We start from the raw sequence: 20,513 nt of genomic DNA, 5'->3' as shown, positions 1-20,513 counted from the left end.
AACATTTCATTAAACTAAAACATATTTTTTTCTCACATTGTTTACAACTGTCAAATAGGTTTTTTTATATGCCTAACCCCTGCAGGGGGCTTATTTGTATATTTATATCTTAACCTAACCTAACCTGTGTAGAAATAACTAAACAAATGTTGTTGAAACCTAATTTTTAAGATATTATAGACACTTCTGCGTTTTACTTATATAATGTCCACTCCGACATTTGTCCGAAATATCCTGTGTTTGTCCACGTTAGTAAGGCTTTCTGTTCTGAAACTTAAGATCTCAATAACTACTAAACAGATTGGGCTTTCTATTTCAGGTAAGCTTAATATTTGTCTTGTAATGGCTTTAGGCTATTTTATTTTAAGTCGAGGGATGGTTTTAGGCTATTCTATTTTAAGTCCTGGGAAGGCTTTAGGCTTTTATTCATTCCCCTTTGAATACAGAGCCAATAGATGCTGGGGGCGTAGCCGCTAGTCGATATACAAAGTTTTTTTTTGTCTGTAGCAAAGGATCTCGTTTGCTGCTAAACCGATATGATGTATGTCTGTCTGTCTATACCGTAGGATCTTGCTAACCGCTGAGTACTGAGATGATTTTAAGATAGTTTATTTTTTTTCCTTATAATAAAATAACAGGATATTTGTCCATAAAAAGCGAAGCAATATCTTAATTTTTGTTGTTGGAACTGTTATTCAGTTGATTATACCAAGGATCTAAAGGAATAAGACAATGGCCGATAAATTTTTATCCATCCCTAATAACGATACACAAAATTGCAACACTACAACCAAAATATGACAAAAGTCCCCAAAGTTTTGAGCCAACGAATAAGAAAACTTCATTATAAAACTTTGGAGACTATTGTAAAAATTGCCTAATGTTTCCTTTATCCCTGAGATTATACAGACTATCCTTAAACTAATATTTACATTAAAGTAACAGGATGTTTATCAGTATCAACTGAACCGATATGCTTCTCCTTTACATTGAAGCTTATTTTACTCGCAGGAAAAGTTTTCATTTTGGGGAGGGGACTAACACTTTCAGCCCCCGGAAGGTATCACTTCCCTTAAATTCTTAACCTTCCCCCTCCCCCCCCTCTCCACCACATCTATTCATTAAAGTACTCCTAGGGTCATCTATGGGATTAGCCGTTAGTGACTTAAAAATAATTCAAGTGCAATGATATATTTACCAAATTAATACGATAATTTTGTATACATTTTTTATGAAAAAAAATTATTTTGCCAAAGGCAGCCAAAAAATAAGCAGCAAATATTTCAAAAATGCTCTGATAATCAGAGATCTACAGGGATAAGACGATTGTCGATAAAATGATATATATACATATATACAGTGTGTTTTTTTATGAGAACTTTTTTGAAAGCAATTTTACCTTACTTATAGTTATTAGAATTTAATGATTAATGGCTTATTCTCTTCTTTTTTATAACCTTTAATAGAAAAGCAAAAAATATTTCAGTTTTTATTCAAAAAGTACAGTAAATTAAAAAATTTAAAACTTAGGTGTCAACATCTAAAAATGGTTTTAGTGCATTTTTCTTATAATCTACCTTTGCAAGAATGGCTGCAAAACGCTTCAAAGTTGAGATATTGAGCTAAAAATTTATATAGATACTACTTGTGACATGTACTAGAACATTTTGAAATTTGAAGGCCATATCTCAACCAGGGAGGGAATACTGGCCCCCCAATGTACTCCCTCCATTCTTGGAAAGGGTAGAAGATTTGAGCATAAGAAAAATGCGCTAAAACCATTTCTCGTATTCATTTGAATCCGGTGGATAGGAACCGGTTCTCATCCATACGAAAAAACTATGTCTAGCATCGTATTATATCCAGCTTTCTACGAATATAGATATGTACAATCATAAGATTAAACCCAGTTTTTTTAGCCGGTGCCTTCTGCACCTCGGGGCTAAAAAAACTAGTTTTAATCTCATAATTGTACTTTCTATATCCGCGGAAAGCCGTTTATAATACGATGCGAGAAATAACTATTTTAGATGTTGACACCCATGTTTTGAAATTTTGAATTTACTGTACTTTTTAAATAAAAACTGAAATATTTTTTTGCTTTTCTGTTAATGGTTATAAAAAACGAAGAGAATAAGCCATTAATCATTAAATTCTGATAACTATAAGTAGGGTAAAATTGCTTTCAAAAATGCTCTCATAAAAAAAAACACTGTATATATATGTATGTTTATATATTAATTATTCCCATTGATGATTCACAAAATTACCCCTTCTTTAGTTTAGAATTAGTGGTTGAAACATTTAGACACTCAACTTAATGAACTAAACAATCACAAAACAATAAAAAGTCCCCAAGGTTGTTAATCTAACGAATAAGAAAACGGTATTATAAAACTTTGGAGACTAGACAGCACTCTTGGATAAGCCAACTTATAACACTTTGGGAACTATCCTAATCCTCCCTGGCGAAATGACAATGAGATTTTTTGGTAAATTTGTGGCAAACTTTATTCTTAATAAATTAGCACTTGGCAAAATTATACTGGAGAGATATTTCATTGAAGAATAAATTTTTTTTTTGCCCAAACTTTTCGTCAGCCAATAATAACAGATAAGTTAAACATTGTAAAAATAATATAGTAACTTAACTCGAGTTGTCAACGGCAGAAATTAGGTCCTGAGATGGTTTTAGGCCTGGAAAGGTTTATAACAATTTTATCTGTATTTCTTAAAATAAATTAACAGAATCTTTGTCTGTATGTATGAATGTCTGTCTGTACCAAAGGATCTTGCTAACCGATGAACCAATATGGTTCTCCTTTACAGTGAAGATTCCTATAGGTCCTGAGATCGTTCTCCTTAATAGGGTAGCTTCTCATAGGTCCTGGGGAGGTTAATAACTATTTTATTTTAATCCTTATAATAAAGTAACAGGATCTTTGTCTGTATGTATGTCTGTCTGTACCTTGCTAACCACTAAACCGACATGGTTCTCCTTTACAGTGAAGCTTCCTATGGGTAATGAGATGGCTTTAGGCCATTTTATTTTTAATCCTTATAAAAAGTAACAGGATCATTGTCTGTATGTATCAAAGAAGATCGCTAACTGCAGAACCAATATGGTTCTCCTTTATAGGGTAGCTTCCAATAGATCCTGGGAAGGTGTATAACTGTTTTGAAGGAGGATATAAGGGGCTATTAAGGGGCGATGGAGAGGCTATGTAGAGGCTATGTTATATAAATTAAGGTAAGGGGCTTTTAAGTGGCGATGGAGGGCTATTAAGGGGCGATGGAGAGGCTATGTTATATAAATTAAGGTAAGGAGCTATTAAGGGGCGATGGAGAGGCTATGTAGCGGCTATGTTATATAAATTGGCTATTAAGGGGCGATAGAGAGGCTATATAGGGGCTATTTTATATAAATTAAGGTAAAGGACTATTAAGGGGCGATGGAGAGGCTATGTAGGGGCTATGTTATATAAATTAAGGTAAGGGGCTATTAAGGGGCGATGAAGAGGCTATTTAGGGGCTATGTTATATAAAATCGGGTAAGGGGCTATTAAGGGGCGATGGGGAGGCTATGTAGGAGCTATGTTATATAATTAAGGTAAGGGGATATTAAGGGGCGATGGAGAGGCTATGTAGGGGCTATGTTACATAATTAAGGTAAGGGGCTATTAAGGGGCGATGGAGAGGCTATGTAGAGGCTATGTTATATAAATTAAGGTAAGGGGCTATTAAGGGGCGATGGAGAGGCTATGTAGGGGCTATGTTATATAAATTAAGGTAAGGAGCTATTAAGGGGCGATGGAGAGGCTATGTAGGGGCTATGTTATATAAATTAGGGTAAGGGGCTATTAAGGGGCGATGGAGGAGCGATGTAGGGGCTATGTTATATATATTAAGGTAAGGATTATATAAATTAAGGTAAGAGGCTATTAAGGGGCGATGGAGAGGCTATGTAGGGGCTATGCTATATAAATTAAGGTAAGGGGCTATTAAGGGGCGATGGAGAGGCTATGTAGGGCTATGTTATATAAATTAAGGTAAGGGGCTATTAAGGGGCGATGGAGAGGCTATGTAGAGGCTATGTTATATAAATTAAGGTAAGGGGCTATTAAGGGGCGATGGAGAGGCTATGTAGGGGCTATGTTATATAAATTAGGGTAAGGGGCTATTTAGGGGCGATGGAGAGGCTATGTAGGGGCTATGTTATATATATTAAGGTAAGGATTATATAAATTAAGGTAAGAGGCTATTAAGGGGCGATGGAGAGGCTATGTAGGGGCTATGCTATATAAATTAAGGTAAGGGGCTATTAAGGGGCGATGGAGAGGCTATGTAGGGCTATGTTATATAAATTAAGGTAAGGGGCTATTAAGGGGCGATGGAGAGGCTATGTAGGGGCTATGTTATATAAATTAAGGTAAGGAGCTATTAAGGGGCGATGGAGAGGCTATGTAGGGGCTATGTTATATAAATTAGGGTAAGGGGCTATTTAGGGGCGATGGAGAGGCTATGTAGGGGCTATGTTACATAATTAAGGTAAGAGGCTATTATGGGGCGATGGAGAGGCTATGTAGGAGCTTTGTTATATAGATTAAGGTAAGGGGCTATTAAGGGGCGATGGAGAGGCTTTGTAGGGGCTATGTTATATAGATTAGGGTAAGGGGCTATTAAGGGGCGATGGAGAGGCTATATAGGGGCTATGTTATATAAATTAAGGTAAGAGGCTATTAAGGGGCGATTGAGAGGCTATGTAGGGGCTATGTTACATAATTAAGGTAAGGGGCTATTAAGGGGCGATGGAGAGGCTATATAGGAGCTTTGTTATATAAATTAAGGTAAGGGGCTATTAAGGGGCGATGGAGGAGCGATGTAGGGGCCATCAAGTTGCAATGTAATATAAATTTGGAGAAGGAGCGATGAAGGGGCGATGTAGGAGCGATGAAGGAGCGATGGAGGAGCGATGGAGGAGCTATGTAGGAGCGATGTAGGGGCCATCAAGTTGCAATGTAATATAAATTTGGAGAAGGAGCGATGAAGGGGCGATGTAGGAGCAATGAAGGAGCGATGTAGGAGCGATGTAGGGGCCATCACAGTACAATTTAATATAAATTTGAAGAAGGAGCGATGAAGGGGCGATGTAGGAGCGATGGAGGGGCGATGTAGGGGCTATGTTATATAAATTAAGGTAAGGGGCGATGGAGAGGCTATGTAGGGGCTATGTTATATAAATTAGGGTAAGGGGCTATTCAGGGGCGATGGAGAGGCTATGTAGGGGCTATGTTATATATATTAAGGTAAGGATTATATAAATTAAGGTAAGAGGCTATTAAGGGGCGATGGAGAGGCTATGTAGGGGCTATGCTATATAAATTAAGGTAAGGGGCTATTAAGGGGCGATGGAGAGGCTATGTAGGGCTATGTTATATAAATTAAGGTAAGGGGCTATTAAGGGGCGATGGAGAGGCTATGTAGGGGCTATGTTATATAAATTAAGGTAAGGAGCTATTAAGGGGCGATGGAGAGGCTATGTAGGGGCTATGTTATATAAATTAGGGTAAGGGGCTATTTAGGGGCGATGGAGAGGCTATGTAGGGGCTATGTTACATAATTAAGGTAAGAGGCTATTATGGGGCGATGGAGAGGCTATGTAGGAGCTTTGTTATATAGATTAAGGTAAGGGGCTATTAAGGGGCGATGGAGAGGCTTTGTAGGGGCTATGTTATATAGATTAGGGTAAGGGGCTATTAAGGGGCGATGGAGAGGCTATATAGGGGCTATGTTATATAAATTAAGGTAAGAGGCTATTAAGGGGCGATTGAGAGGCTATGTAGGGGCTATGTTACATAATTAAGGTAAGGGGCTATTAAGGGGCGATGGAGAGGCTATATAGGAGCTTTGTTATATAAATTTAGGTAAGGGGCTATTAAGGGGCGATGGAGAGGCTATGTAGGGGCAATGTTATATAATTAAATTAAGTGGCTATTAAGGGGCGATAGAGAGGCCATATAGGAGCTTTGTTATATAAATTAAGGTAAGGGGCTATTAAGGGGCGATGGAGGAGCGATGTAGGGGCCATCAAGTTGCAATGTAATATAAATTTGGAGAAGGAGCGATGAAGGGGCGATGTAGGAGCGATGAAGGAGCGATGGAGGAGCGATGGAGGAGCTATGTAGGAGCGATGTAGGGGCCATCAAGTTGCAATGTAATATAAATTTGGAGAAGGAGCGATGAAGGGGCGATGTAGGAGCAATGAAGGAGCGATGTAGGAGTGATGTAGGGGCCATCACAGTACAATTTAATATAAATTTGGAGAAGGAGCGATGTAGGAGCGATGGAGGGGCGATGTAGGAGCGATGGAGGGGCGATGTAGGAGCCATCAAAGTACAATGTAATATAAATTTGGAGAAGGAGCGATGAAGGAGCAATGGAGGGGCGATGTAGGAGCGATGGAGGGGCAATGGAGGGGCGATGTAGGGGCCATCAAAGTACAATGTAATATAAATTTGGAGAAGGAGCGATGAAGGGGCGATGTAGGAGCGATGAAGGAGCGATGTAGGAGCGATGTAGGGGCCATCACAGTACAATTTAATATAAATTTGGAGAAGGAGCGATGTAGGAGCGATGGAGGGGCGATGTAGGAGCGATGAAGGAGCGATGTAGCAGCGATGTAGGGGCCATCAAGTTGCAATGTAATATAAATTTGGAGAAGGAGCGATGAAGGGGCGATGTAGGAGCGATGAAGGAGCGATGTAGGAGCGATGTAGGGGCCATCACAGTACAATTTAATATAAATTTGGAGAAGGAGCGATGTAGGAGCGATGTAGGGGCCATCACAGTACAATTTAATATAAATTTGGAGAAGGAGCGATGAAGGAGCGATGTAGGAGCGATGTAGGGGCGATGTAGGAGCGATGTAGGGGCCATCAAAGTACAATGTAATATAAATTTGGAGAAGGGGCGATGGAGGAGCGATGTAGAACCATCAAGTGGGTTGTTATATAAATTAAGGTAAGGGACTACGGAGGGGCGATGGAGAGGCTATGAAGGAGCCATCATGGGGCTATAGCATAGCCTCTTATCATAAGAGGCGATATTAACGCCCCTTCAAAGGAGCTATTAAGAGGCCATGAAGGAGCTATAGCATAGCCTCTTATCATAAGAGGCGATATGAACGCTCCTTAAAAGGGGCTATCACATCGCTCCATATGATAAGAGGCTATGCTATAGCTCCTTGAAGGAGCTATAGAAAATCATCGCCCCATATGGAGCGATGTCATGGAAAGGACTATACCCAAACTATTTAATAGCTCTATTTTTAATTATCTAGTGTATTGTATGTATATTTACATAAAATAAAGATTGTTTTAGCTGCATTTATAATCGTGTAGAATTATGCTGTACTTGAGTGTGTAGATTACCTCACAAACGGACACAGGTGGCATTTGGAGTAGCCATTCTTGTAAAAAATAATATGTTGAATTAATATATAAACATTAATCAAATATGATTTGAAATTAAAAAAGAAATAAAATCTGTGCTTACCCCCCAGTGCAATCTTGCTACCCTACTCTGTTGTCTGTTTGATTGGTGGATTTGCAAATCTGTCCAAACAAAATGAGCTTATTCTTCTTTATGGATTTACAGGTAAGGTTTATTTAAAAGTTTTTGTTTTTGAACTGATTTAAGTGTTCCACCCAAATCCTCTCCCTTTATTTATCACTAGCGGCTACGCCCCTAGAGGCCTCTAGTGGCACTTTAAATGTTGTTGTTTGTTAAAGTTAATTTTTTATGTACGATACCACCTTATTTGAAGTCTCCCCTAAATTTAATTTTTTTTTGATTTTTTTGTCATTTCTCTTGGGAGGGTGGTGGTACCCTCCCCCAAAATAGTTATAAACCTTCCCGGGACTTATGAGAAGCTACCCTGTTAAGGAGAACCCGATCAGTTCAGTGGTTAGCGAGATCCTTCGCTACAAACAGACAAACACACAAACAGACAGACATCGTTCTACTTTGTATTATAGATATAAAAAAAACATCTATCCCCTCTTTTTACCCTTACCAAACATAACCTAACCAAGAAATCAACATTTATTTTCAATAACTTTTGTTTTCTTATGGTTGAGGTTTAACTGTGCCGTATTATGTGTCAATCTATGCTCTAAAGGAGGATGTGCTTAAGGACCATTTGGGCAGGGGGGGGGGTTTACTCGAGAACCCTTAGAGCTAGAGGGAGCTAATTTTGGATTTAAGCTTCTATGGGGCCAAAGTTACTTTTAAAATTATCGTCGACCCCCCACCCCCCCCCAAAAATTTTTTTTTGGGGGGGGGGGGGTAAAAATTTTTTTTATTGCATTTCTCGCCGAATTAGGCAATTTGGAATCATTTGAGACCATGTTATTTTTTTCAAAAATTTTTCGCCTTACAAGCAACCCTGCGGGGGGACTTAGTCATTTTTTTCAAATTCTCGGTTATGAAGGTATATCTTAAATACAGTATGCTACTCTCTTAGTTTTAAAGATAATTGGATGAAATCTTTTTGATTGTGTCACTTATTACCCCAAGTTTTGGTATCTTTAAAAAAAAAACGGCGGCGGGACCGCCGCTCCCGCCGTCCGCCGCCGTTTTCCGTTTTGAAAAAAATAACATGGTTTACTCGAGAACCCTTAGAGCTAGAGGGAGCTAATTTTGGATTTAAGCTTCTATGGGGCCAAAGTTACTTTTAAAATTATCGTCGACCCCCCACCCCCCCCCAAAAATTTTTTTTTGGGGGGGGGGGTAAAAATTTTTTTTATTGCATTTCTCGCCGAATTAGGCAATTTGGAATCATTTGAGACCATGTTATTTTTTTCAAAAATTTTTCGCCTTACAAGCAACCCTGCGGGGGGACTTTGTCATTTTTTTCAAATTCTCGGTTATGAAGGTATATCTTAAATACAGTATGCTACTCTCTTAGTTTTAAAGATAATTGGATGAAATCTTTTTGATTGTGTCACTTATTACCCCAAGTTTTGGTATCTTTAAAAAAAAAACGGCGGCGGGACCGCCGCTCCCGCCGTCCGCCGCCGTTTTCCGTTTTGAAAAAATAACATGGTTTACTCGAGAACCCTTAGAGCTAGAGGAAGCTAATTTTGGATTTAAGCTTCTATAGGGCCAAAGTTACTTTTAAAATTATCGTCGACCCCCCACCCCCCCCCCAAAATTTTTTTTTTGGGGGGGGGGCGGGTGGATTATACTATAGCATGTTTCTACGAAACGACTTGAGATAAATGGAGCAAACCTTGGGATAACACTTTTGTAGGCCTATATTTGATTTTAAATTATCGCTGACCACCCACCCACCCCCAAACCCCTAATTAAGGGGGGGGGGGCGGGTGGATTATACTATAGGGTGTTTCTAAGAAACGACTTGAGATAAATGGAGCAAACCTTGGGATAACACTTTGGTAGGCCTATATTTGATTTTTGAATTATCCTGACCACCCACCCACCCCCAAACCCCTAATTAAGGGGGGGGGGCGGGTGGATTATACTATAGGGTGTTTCTAAGAAATGACTTGAGATAAATGGAGCAAACCTTGGGATAACACTTTGGTAGGCCTATATTTGATTTTAGAATTATCGCTGACCACCCACCTACCCCCAAACCCCTAATTAAGGGGGGGGGCGGGTGGATTATACTATAGGGTGTTTCTAAGAAACGACTTGAGATAAATGGAGCAAACCTTGGGATAACACTTTTGTAGTCCTATATTTGATTTTAGAACTATTGTTGACCAATGACCACTGACCCATCCCCAAACCTCTAATTTTGGGGGGGGGGGTAGGTGAATTATACTATAGGGTGTTTCTCAGAAACAATTTGAGATAAATGGAGCAAACCTTAGGATAAAACTTTTATGGGCCTATATTTGATTTAAGAATTATCATTGACCACCTACCCACCCCCTAACCCCTAATTTAGGGAGGGGGTGGGGGCAGGTGAATTATAATATATGGTGTTTCTCAGTAACCACTTGATATAAATGGAGCAAACCTTAGGGTAAAACTTTTGAAGGCATTTAGTTTTTCTTAGAAATATTGTTGACCACCCTCCCACCACCAAACCCTTAATTTAGGGGGGAGGGGGGTAGGTGGATTATACTATTGGGTGTTTTTCATTAACCTCTTGAGATAAATGGAGCAATCCTTGGGATAAAACTTTTGTATGCCTAAAGTTGCTTTAAGAAACATTGTTGACCACCCACCCAACCCCAAACCCCCTTAACTGAGGGGGGAGGGGTAGGTTGATTTTACTATATGGTGTTTCTCAGTAACCACTTGAGATAAATGGAGCAAATCTTAGGATAATACTTTTGGAGGCCTATATTTGCTTTTAGAACTATTTTCGACCACCTACTCAACCCCAAAGCCCTAATTTAGGGGGGGGGGGGGCAGGTGGATTATATTATAGAGTGTTTCTCAGTAACCACTTGAGATAAATGGAGCAAACCTTAATTTAAAACTTTTGTAGGCTTATAGTTGCTTTTAGAAATATCATTGACCACCCACCCAAACCCCATAAACTTAGGGGGGAGGGGCAGGTAGATTATATATTATAGGGTGCTTCTCAGTAACCACTTGAGATAAATTGAGCAAATCTAATGATGAAACTTTTGTGGCCCTATAATTAGGGATTTTGTGGATTATATTATAGGGTGTTTCTCAGTAACCAATTGAGAAAAATGGAGTTTACCTCATGATAAAACTTTTGTAGAACTATATTTAATTTTATAAATATCTGTCCCTTCACCAACCCCCAAAAGACCAAATTTTTGGAGGTGGACCTGGTAGCTAATACTTTTTATACTCAGAAACCACTAGAGATACATGGAGCAAACCTTAGGATTAACCATAAATACTTCTAATTGGAATTAAACTTATGAAGGCCTATAGTTGCTTTTATAATTTTTTTACTTTTTATAGTTACATTTCATCCCAGCACAAGATTACACCATAGCCATCAAATCTTTTCTATATTTAACAAGTATCTGAAAAATAACAGTTTAATAGAAATAACAAAAATAATTAACAGGTCTTTGTTCAAAATAATCCTTTCAATCACAATAATTTTGATAATGGTTGAAACTAAAAGAATAAATACTCTAAGTGGGTTTACATTTTATTTTTATTTAAGTTAAGAAGTATTAAATTGTTGTTGAAGAGGTTAAAAATTATTTCAAAAATGTTTTTAATGGACGTACAGACCTTCTGATACCATTTACAGTTTCTACGCTTTCTAACTCTTACCTAACTGTTATAGCAATCATAATGCAAAGTTTAAAAACAATAACACAATTCTAACATGTCTAAAGTAACTAAAAGAGCTTAAGTTCCACATAAAAAGCTAACAGTTATGGACGGAATTACCCCAAATATAGAAAAGCTTTGCTTTTAAAAATACCTGATACATTACAGTTCCATCTCGTGTGTTTTTTAAAACTTTTTTGTGATTTAAATTGCAGCAAACAATTTTTACAATGGAAGTTTCTAGAATGCCCAGGAGAAGATTGTTTACTCCTAACATTTTCAGGATTCTTATTAGCATTGAAAATTCTACATAGTTTATGGTATTTCAGATGATTCTTCAGGGTATTCTTAGTTAAGAATTGATTCAAGCAAGCTTTGCATACAAATTTCTTGTGTTGTTCCACATGATTGTCCCTTTTAGCCTTTAACAAAAAAATAATCTTTCTTAAAATTCAGTATTTGAAATCAATCTAGAGAAAAATAATATGGATTTATATTTAAATGTGAAGCTTTTCTATAATTATGGTAGGTCAGTCAGTCCATCTGTCGGTAAAGGATAGCTTTTATTGTTGATTTAGGGATGTTAGAATTATCCTATGGATTGTCCTTTGCATGATAATTCCTGCATTAGTGAGGTATGATTTTAAAAGCGTAGCAATTCTAATATTGTTACCAGAATGTCCATACAAATTAATATTAAACTTCTGTAACAACAAATTTACTTACAATTTTGTTTTGACTTTTATACATTTATATTCTGATTATTTAGTTCTAACACTATTTAAGTATTAATGTTGGTTTGTCCTACCAATTAAGAGAGGAAAAATTTTTTTAAAAAATAAATTTTTAAATTGCCTAATTCGGCGAGAAATGCAATAAAAAAAATTTTTTGGTGGCGGCGGGAGCGGCGGTCCCGCCGCCGTTTTTTTTAAAAAGATACCAATAGTTGGGGTAATAAGTGACCCAGCCAAAAAGATTTCATCCAATTATCTCTAAAACTAAGGGAGTAGCACCCAAAATAAAATTGCTGGTATGTCATGTGACAAGTCACCACATTTCCCCCCCCCCCCTTATCTAATACATAATATTCTAAGTGTTTTATTTTTGGTGCTACTCCCTTAGTTTTAGAGATAATTGGATGAAATATTTTGGGCTGGGTCACTAATTTCCCCAACTATTGGTATCTTTAAAAAAAATAACATGGTCTCAAATGATTCCAAATTGCCTAATTCGGCGAGAAATGCAATAAAAATTTTTTGTTTGGTGGCGGCGGAAAACGGCGGCGAGCGGCGGGAGCGGCGGTCCCGCCGCCGTTTTTTTAAAAAGATACCAATAGTTGGGGTAATTAGTGATCCAGCCCAAAAGATTTCATCCAATTATCTCTAAAACTAAGGGAGTAGCACCCAAAATAAAACACTTAGAATATTAGGTATTAGATAAGGGGGGGGGGGGCAAATGTGGTGACTCGTCACACGACATACCAGCAATTTTAATGTGGGTGCTACTCCCTTAATATTAGAGATAATTTGATGAAATCTTTTGGGATGGGTCACTAATTACCCCAACTATTGGTATCTTTAAAAAAAACAGCGGCGGGACCGCCGCTCCCGCCGTCCGCCGCCGTTTTCCGCCGCTACAAAAAAAAAAAATTTATTGCATTTCTCGCCGAATTAGACAATTTGGAATCATTTGAGAGCATGTTATTTTTTTCAAAAATTTTTTTTTTTAAGATACCAATAGTTGGGGTAATTAGTGACCCAGCCCAAAAGATTTCATACAATTATCTCTAAAACTAAGGGAGTAGCACCCAAAATAAAATTGCTGGTTTGTCATGTGACGAGTCAACACATTTCCCCCCCCCCTTATCTAATACCTAATATTCTAAGTGTTTTATTTTGGGTGCTACTCCTTTAGTTTTAGAGATAATTGGATAAAATCTTTTGGGCTGGATCAATAATTACCCCAACTATTGGTATTGCTTGCAAGGGTGAAAATTTTTGAAAAAAATAACATGGTCTCAAATGATTCCAAATTGCCTAATTCAGCGAGAAATGCAATAAAAAATTTTTTTTGTGGCGGCGGAAAACGGCGGCGGGCGGCGGGAACGGCGGTCCAGTCGCCGTTTTTTTTTTAAGATACCAGTAGTTGGGGTAATTAGTGACCCAGCCCAAAAGATTTCATTCAATTATCTCTAAAACTAAGGGAGTAGCACCCAAAATAAAACATTTAGAATATTAGGTATTAGATAAGGGGGGGGGGGAAATGTGGTGACTCTTCACACGACATACCAACAATTTTATTTTGGGTGCTTCTCCCTTAGTTTTAGAGATAATTGGATGAAATCTTTTGGGATGGGTCACTAATTACCCCAACTATTGGTATCTTTAAAAAAAACGGCGGTGGTACCGCCGCTCATGCCGTCCTCCGCCGTTTTCCGCCGCCACAAAAAAAAAAATTTTTATTGCATTTCTCGCCGAATTAGGCAATTTGGAATCATTTGAGACCATGTTATTTTTTTCAAAATTTTTTTTTAAAGATACCAATAGTTGGGGAAATTAGTAACCCATCCCAAAAGATTTCATCCAATTATCTCTAAAACTAAGGGAGTAGCACCCAAAATAAAATTGCTGGTTTGTCATGTGACGAGTCAACACATTTCCCCCCCCCCCTTATCTAATACCTAATATTCTAAGTGTTTTATTTTGGGTGCTACTCCTTTAGTTTTAGAGATAATTGGATAAAATCTTTTGGGCTGGATCAATAATTACCCCAACTATTGGTATTGCTTGCAAGGGTAAAAATTTTTGAAAAAAATAACATGGTCTCAAATGATTCCAAATTGCCTAATTCAGCGAGAAATGCAATAAAATTTTTTTTTTTGGTGGCGGCGGAAAACGGCGGCGGGCGGCGGGAGCGGCGGTCCCGCCGCCGTCTTTTTTAAAAGTTACCAATAGTTGGGGTAATTAGTGATCCAGCCCAAAAGATTTTATCCAATTATCTCTAAAACTAAGGGAGTAGCACCCAAAATAAAACACTTAAAATATTAGGTATTAGATAAGGGGGGGGGGGGAAATGTTGTGACTCATCACACGACATACCAGCAATTTTATTTTGGGTGCTACTCCCTTAGTATTAGAGATAATTTGATGAAACCTTTTGGGATGGGTCACTAATTACTCCAACTATTGGTATCTTTAAAAAAAAACGGCGGCGGGACCGCCGCTCCCGCCGTCCGCCGCCGTTTTCCGCCGCCACAAAAAAAATTTTTATTGCATTTCTCGCCGAATTAGGCAATTTGGAATCATTTGAGACCATGTTATTTTTTTCAAATTTTTTTTTTAAAGATACCAATAGTTGGGGTAATTAGTGACCCAGCCCAAAAGATTTCATCCAATTATCTCTAAAACTAAGGGAGTAGCACCCAAAATAAAATTGCTGGTTTGTCGTGTGACGAGTCAACACATTTCCCCCCCCCCCTTATCTAATACCTAATATTCTAAGTGTTTTATTTTGGGTGCTACTCCTTTAGTTTTAGAGATAATTGGATAAAATGTTTTGGGCTGGATCAATAATTACCCCAACTATTGGTATTGCTTGCAAGGGTAAAAATTTTTGAAAAAAATAACATGGTCTCAAATGATTCCAAATTGCCTAATTCAGCAAGAAATGCAATAAAAAAATTTTTTGGTGGCGGCGGCGGACGGCGGGAACGGCGGTCCCGTCGCCGTTTGTTTGTAAAAATACCAATAGTTGGGGTAATTATTGATCCAGCCCAAAAGATTTCATTTAATTATCTCTAAAACTAAGGGAGTAGCACCCAAAATAAAATATTTAGAATATTAGGTATTAGATAAGGGGGGGGGGAAATGTTGTGACTCATCACACGACATACCAGCAATTTTATTTTGGGTGCTTCTCCCTTAGTTTTAGAGATAATTGGATGAAATCTTTTGGGATGGGTCACTAATTACCCCAACTATTGGTATCTTTAAAAAAAAAACGGCGGCGGGACCGCTGCTCCCGCCGTCCGCCGCCGTTTTCCGCCGCCACAAAAAAAAACTTTTATTGCATTTCTCGCCGAATTAGGCAATTTGGAATCATTTGAGACCATGTTATTTTTTTCAAATTTTTTTTTAAAGATACCAATAGTTGGGGTAATTAGTGACCCATCCCAAAAGATTTCATCCAATTATCTCTAAAACTAAATGAGTAGCACCCAAAATAAAATTGCTGGTATGTCGTGTGAAGAGTCACCACATTTCCCCCCCCCCCTTATCTAATACCTAATATTCGAAGTGTTTTATTTTGGGTGCTACTCCTTTAGTTTTAGAGATAATTGGATAAAATTGAAAAAAATAACATGGTCTCAAATGATTCCAAATTGCCTAATTCAGCGAGAAATGCAATAAAAAATTTTTTTGGTGGCGGCGGAAAACGGCGGCGGGCGGCGGGAACGGCGGTCCCGTCGCCGTTTTTTTTTTAAAGATACCAGTAGTTGGGGTAATTAGTGACCCAGCCCAAAAGATTTCATTCAATTATCTCTAAAACTAAGGGAGTAGCACCCAAAATAAAACATTTAGAATATTAGGTATTAGATAAGGGGGGGGGGGGAAATGTGTTGACTCTTCACACGACATACCAGCAATTTTATTTTGGGTGCTTCTCCCTTAGTTTTAGAGATAATTGGATGAAATCTTTTGGGATGGGTCACTAATTACCCCAACTATTGGTATCTTTAAAAAAAACGGCGGTGGTACCGCCGCTCCCGCCGTCCTCTGCCGTTTTCCGCCGCCACCAAAAAAAAATTTTTTATTGCATTTCTCGCCGAATTAGGCAATTTGGAATCATTTGAGACCATGTTATTTTTTTCAAAATTTTTTTTTAAAGATACCAATAGTTGGGGAAATTAGTGACCCATCCCAAAAGATTTCATCCAATTATCTCTAAAACTAAGGGAGTAGCACCCATAATAAAATTGCTGGTATGTCATGTGAAGAGTCACCACATTTCCCCCCCCCCCCTTATCTAATACCTAATATTCTAAATGTTTTATTTTGGGTGCTACTCCCTTAGTTTTAGAGATAATAATTGGATGAAATCTTTTGAGCTGGGTCACTAATTTCCCCAACTATTGGTATCTTTAAAAAAAAAATTTGAAAAAAAAAACATGGTCTCAAATGATTCCAATTTGCCTAATTCAGCGAGAAATGCAATAAAAATTTTTTTTGGTGGCGGCGGAAAAGGGCGGCGGGCGGCGGGAGCGGCGGTCCCGCCGCCGTCTTTTTTAAAAGATACCAATAGTTGGGGTAATTAGTGATCCAGCCCAAAAGATTTTATCCAATTATCTCTAAAACTAAGGGAGTAGCACCCAAAATAAAATATTTAGAATATTAGGTATTAGATAAGGGGGGGGGGAAATGTTGTGACTCATCACACGACATACCAGCAATTTTATTTTGGGTGCTACGCCCTTAGTATTAGAGATAATTTGATGAAATCTTTTGGGATGGGTCACTAATTACTCCAACTATTGGTATCTTTAAAAAAAAACGGCGGCGGGACCGCCGCTCCCGCCGTCCGCCGCCGTTTTCCGCCGCCCAGCCCAAAAGATTTCATTCAATTATCTCTAAAACTAAGGGAGTAGCACCCAAAATAAAACATTTAGAATATTAGGTATTAGATAAGGGGGGGGGGGAAATGTGGTGACTCTTCACACGACATACCAGCAATTTTATTTTGGGTGCTTCTCCCTTAGTTTTAGAGATAATTGGATGAAATCTTTTGGGATGGGTCATTAATTACCCCAACTATTGGTATCTTTAAAAAAAACGGCGGTGGTACCGCCGCTCCCGCCGCTTTCCGCCGCCACCAAAAAAAATTTTTTTATTGCATTTCTCGCCGAATTAGGCAATTTGGAATCATTTGAGACCATGTTATTTTTTTCAAAATTTTTTTTTAAAGATACCAATAGTTGGGGAAATTAGTGACCCATCCCAAAAGATTTCATCCAATTATCTCTAAAACTAAGGGAGTAGCACCCAAAATAATATTGCTGGTATGTCATGTGAAGAGTCACCACATTTCCCCCCCCCCCCTTATCTAATACCTAATATTCTAAATGTTTTATTTTGGGTGCTACTCCCTTAGTTTTAGAGATAATAATTGGATGAAATCTTTTGGGCTGGGTCACTAATTTCCCCAACTATTGGTATCTTTAAAAAAAAAATTTGAAAAAAAAACATGGTCTCAAATGATTCCAATTTGCCTAATTCAGCGAGAAATGCAATAAAATTTTTTTTTTGGTGGCGGCGGAAAAGGGCGGCGGGCGGCGGGAGCGGCGGTCCCGTCGCCGTCTTTTTTAAAAGATACCAATAGTTGGGGTAATTAGTGATCCAGCCCAAAAGATTTTATCCAATTATCTCTAAAACTAAGGGAGTAGCACCCAAAATAAAACACTTAGAATATTAGGTATTAGATAAGGGGGGGGGGAAATGTTGTGACTCATCACACGACATACCAGCAATTTTATTTTGGGTGCTACTCCCTTAGTATTAGAGATAATTTGATGAAATCTTTTGGGATGGGTCACTAATTACTCCAACTATTGGTATCTTTAAAATAAAACGGCGGCGGGACACCCTATAGTATAATCCACCCGCCCCCCCCCCCCCCAAATTAGGGGTTTGGGGGTGGGTGGGTGGTCAACGATAATTCTAAAATCAAATATAGGCCTACAAAACTTGTATCCTAAGGTTTGCTGCATTTATCTCAAGTCGTTTATGAGAAACACCCTATAGTATAATCCACCCGCCCCCCCCCCCCAAATTAGTTGTTTGGGGGTGGTCGGGTGGTCACCGATAATTCTAAAATCAAATATAGGCCTACAAAACTTGTATCCTAAGGTTTGCTGCATTTATCTCAAGTCGTTTATGAGAAACACCCTATAGTATAATCCACCTGCCCCCCCCCCCCCCAAATTAGGGGTTTGGGGGTGGGTGGGTGGTCACCGATAATTCTAAAATCAAATATAGGCCTACAAAACTTGTATCCTAAGGTTTGCTCCATTTATCTCAAGTCGTTTCTTAGAAACATCCTATAGTATAATCCACCCGCCCCCCCCCCAAAAAAAAAAATAGGGGGGGGGGTGGGGGGTCGACGATAATTTTAAAAGTAACTTTGGCCCTATAGAAGCTTAAATCCAAAATTAGCTCCCTCTAGCTCTAAGGGTTCTCGAGTAAACCATGTTATTTTTTTCAAAACGGAAAACGGCGGCGGACGGCGGGAGCGGCGGTCCCGCCGCCGTTTTTTTTTAAAGATACCAAAACTTGGGGTAATAAGTGACACAATCAAAAAGATTTCATCCAATTATCTTTAAAACTAAGAGAGTAGCATACTGTATTTAAGATATACCTTCATAACCGAGAATTTGAAAAAAATGACTAAGTCCCCCCGCAGGGTTGCTTGTAAGGCGAAAAATTTTTGAAAAAAATAACATGGTCTCAAATGATTCCAAATTGCCTAATTCGGCGAGAAATGCAATAAAAAAAATTTTTACCCCCCCCCCAAAAAAAAAATTTTTGGGGGGGGGTGGGGGGTCGACGATAATTTTAAAAGTAACTTTGGCCCCATAGAAGCTTAAATCCAAAATTAGCTCCCTCTAGCTCTAAGGGTTCTCGAGTAAACCCCCCCCCCCTGCCCAAATGGTCCTTAAGCACATCCTCCTTTTATCTACATATCTACCTAGTTATTAATTTAATTAAATTTTTATTCCTTCAAGAATACACAATTAATAAGATTTTGCACTTATTTTATTTTTAGCTTTCGTGACGTTATGGCATATCCACTACGGCGTGTGCGTGGTGCGCGAGATGTCGCAGCACTTTGGAATTCGAGCCTTCAGCCTGGTGAAGCCCAGCACCCCGCCCTCCGCCCCGCACGTGCTCTACGACACTGTCAGGTTAATTAGCGACGACGAGGAATCCGACGTTGACATTGTCATGGGAAACTAGGCTGTCTGTCATAGTTATGGAAAATAAGGCCGCTAATGGTGTTACCTTGTTGGTTATAGTATTCAATGCTTCCTTGCCCCTTCATGGAACTATTCATTTGTGAGAGTTAAATGGGTCTCCGAAATTTTATGCAAATTCATACCTAAATAAGATAATTAAACTAGTTTTTATTCCATTTCTTTAAATAATTTCTTTTCTGGGCTGTTTATATTGGAATTGGCAAATTATCTAAGCATATATATTATGTTTCAGTCAATAGCTAGGTATAATTTAACAAACTCTCAAATTTTTTCTCATGAATAGTTCCTTTCTAAATACTTAATACTACATTACCTTTACAAATTAGACCATGTTATATGTTGAAGGGTAGGTTTGTTGTGATAACTTTCTAGGTTGTATTTTACTTAAACAGGACTAGTAAATGCTCATTGAAATTTATATTTTAACTGGGGTTAATTTATGAATTAATACCTACAACATGTATGTATTTAGAAACTTATTTAATTTTTTAATAATAACCCTAGTCCTAATTTTAAAAAGAGGTTGTACCTATCTGTTTCTTAATACTACTCTGGTACCTAATTTTAACCTTTTAAATTCCCAAGTGCAATTTTTTTATAATCATTCTACCAGGGCTCGGCAGCCGTGCGTCAGCCGTTAATTAGCTAGCCATAAATTAAAACCTGTTTGGATGTTCTTTCTTTGGAGGGGAATTGCCATATTTAGGTAATGTTTAGACTTCCTGCTGACTTTTAAAAAGGTTGATTACCCTTCGGTTTATAGGAGCCTAACATGCGGCTGCCGAGCCCTGCATATTACCAATACTGAGCACGTTAAGACATCCAGAATAAATTCTAATTTAGCTTTGCTCATTTTGACCATCACTATTTTGCTGCTATTTTTAACACATAATCAAAAATATATTTTTGACTGAAAAAAACTTAATAATTGGGATTAAAAATGACATATCTTTGCTTAGATAATGAAGATAAATAGTATTAAAACTCAGTTTTTCAGTCAAAATAATAACTTTGGTTAATACTCAATAGATTAGAAATTTTTTTTATTTATAATCAAATAATAGTGGGCATTGCTTATTAACACACACATACAATTTTAATATATGTATTTTATGAAATATTGTATTTAAACATATATATTTTATTACTAACATGTACATGTATGTTTGTACAATGTATTAAG

The 20,513-nt window shown here is 38.0% G+C and overlaps 1 protein-coding gene across 15 annotated transcripts in view; it reads left to right on the top strand.

The window, feature by feature from the left end:
* Window positions 1–20,513, top strand: part of LOC145333813 (ethanolaminephosphotransferase 1-like) — a 394,249-nt gene that overhangs the window by 362,605 nt on the left and 11,131 nt on the right. For 3 of the 15 annotated variants that reach the window (XR_013884623.1, XR_013884617.1, XR_013884610.1), the window contains exons 15-17: window positions 7,562–7,656; window positions 19,120–19,409; window positions 19,614–19,676. Coding sequence is in view for 2 of the 15 variants with exons in the window: in XM_080179056.1 (XP_080035182.1) it covers window positions 7,562–7,656; window positions 19,120–19,310 (286 nt within the window). In the remaining 13 variants the exon portion in view is untranslated. Of the gene's footprint in view, window positions 1–7,561; window positions 7,657–19,119; window positions 19,795–20,359; window positions 20,506–20,513 lie in introns of those variants that run through there. The other 12 variants (XR_013884619.1, XR_013884614.1, XR_013884609.1 and 9 more) reach the window with 8 other exon arrangements.

The sequence above is a fragment of the Acartia tonsa genome, chromosome 2, assembly GCF_053477335.1.
Source record: "Acartia tonsa isolate MP-2025a chromosome 2, ASM5347733v1, whole genome shotgun sequence".
NCBI lineage: Eukaryota > Metazoa > Arthropoda > Copepoda > Calanoida > Acartiidae > Acartia > Acartia tonsa.
The sequence above is the reverse complement of the archived record's forward strand: the minus strand, read 5'-3'. Positions and strand labels throughout refer to the sequence as shown.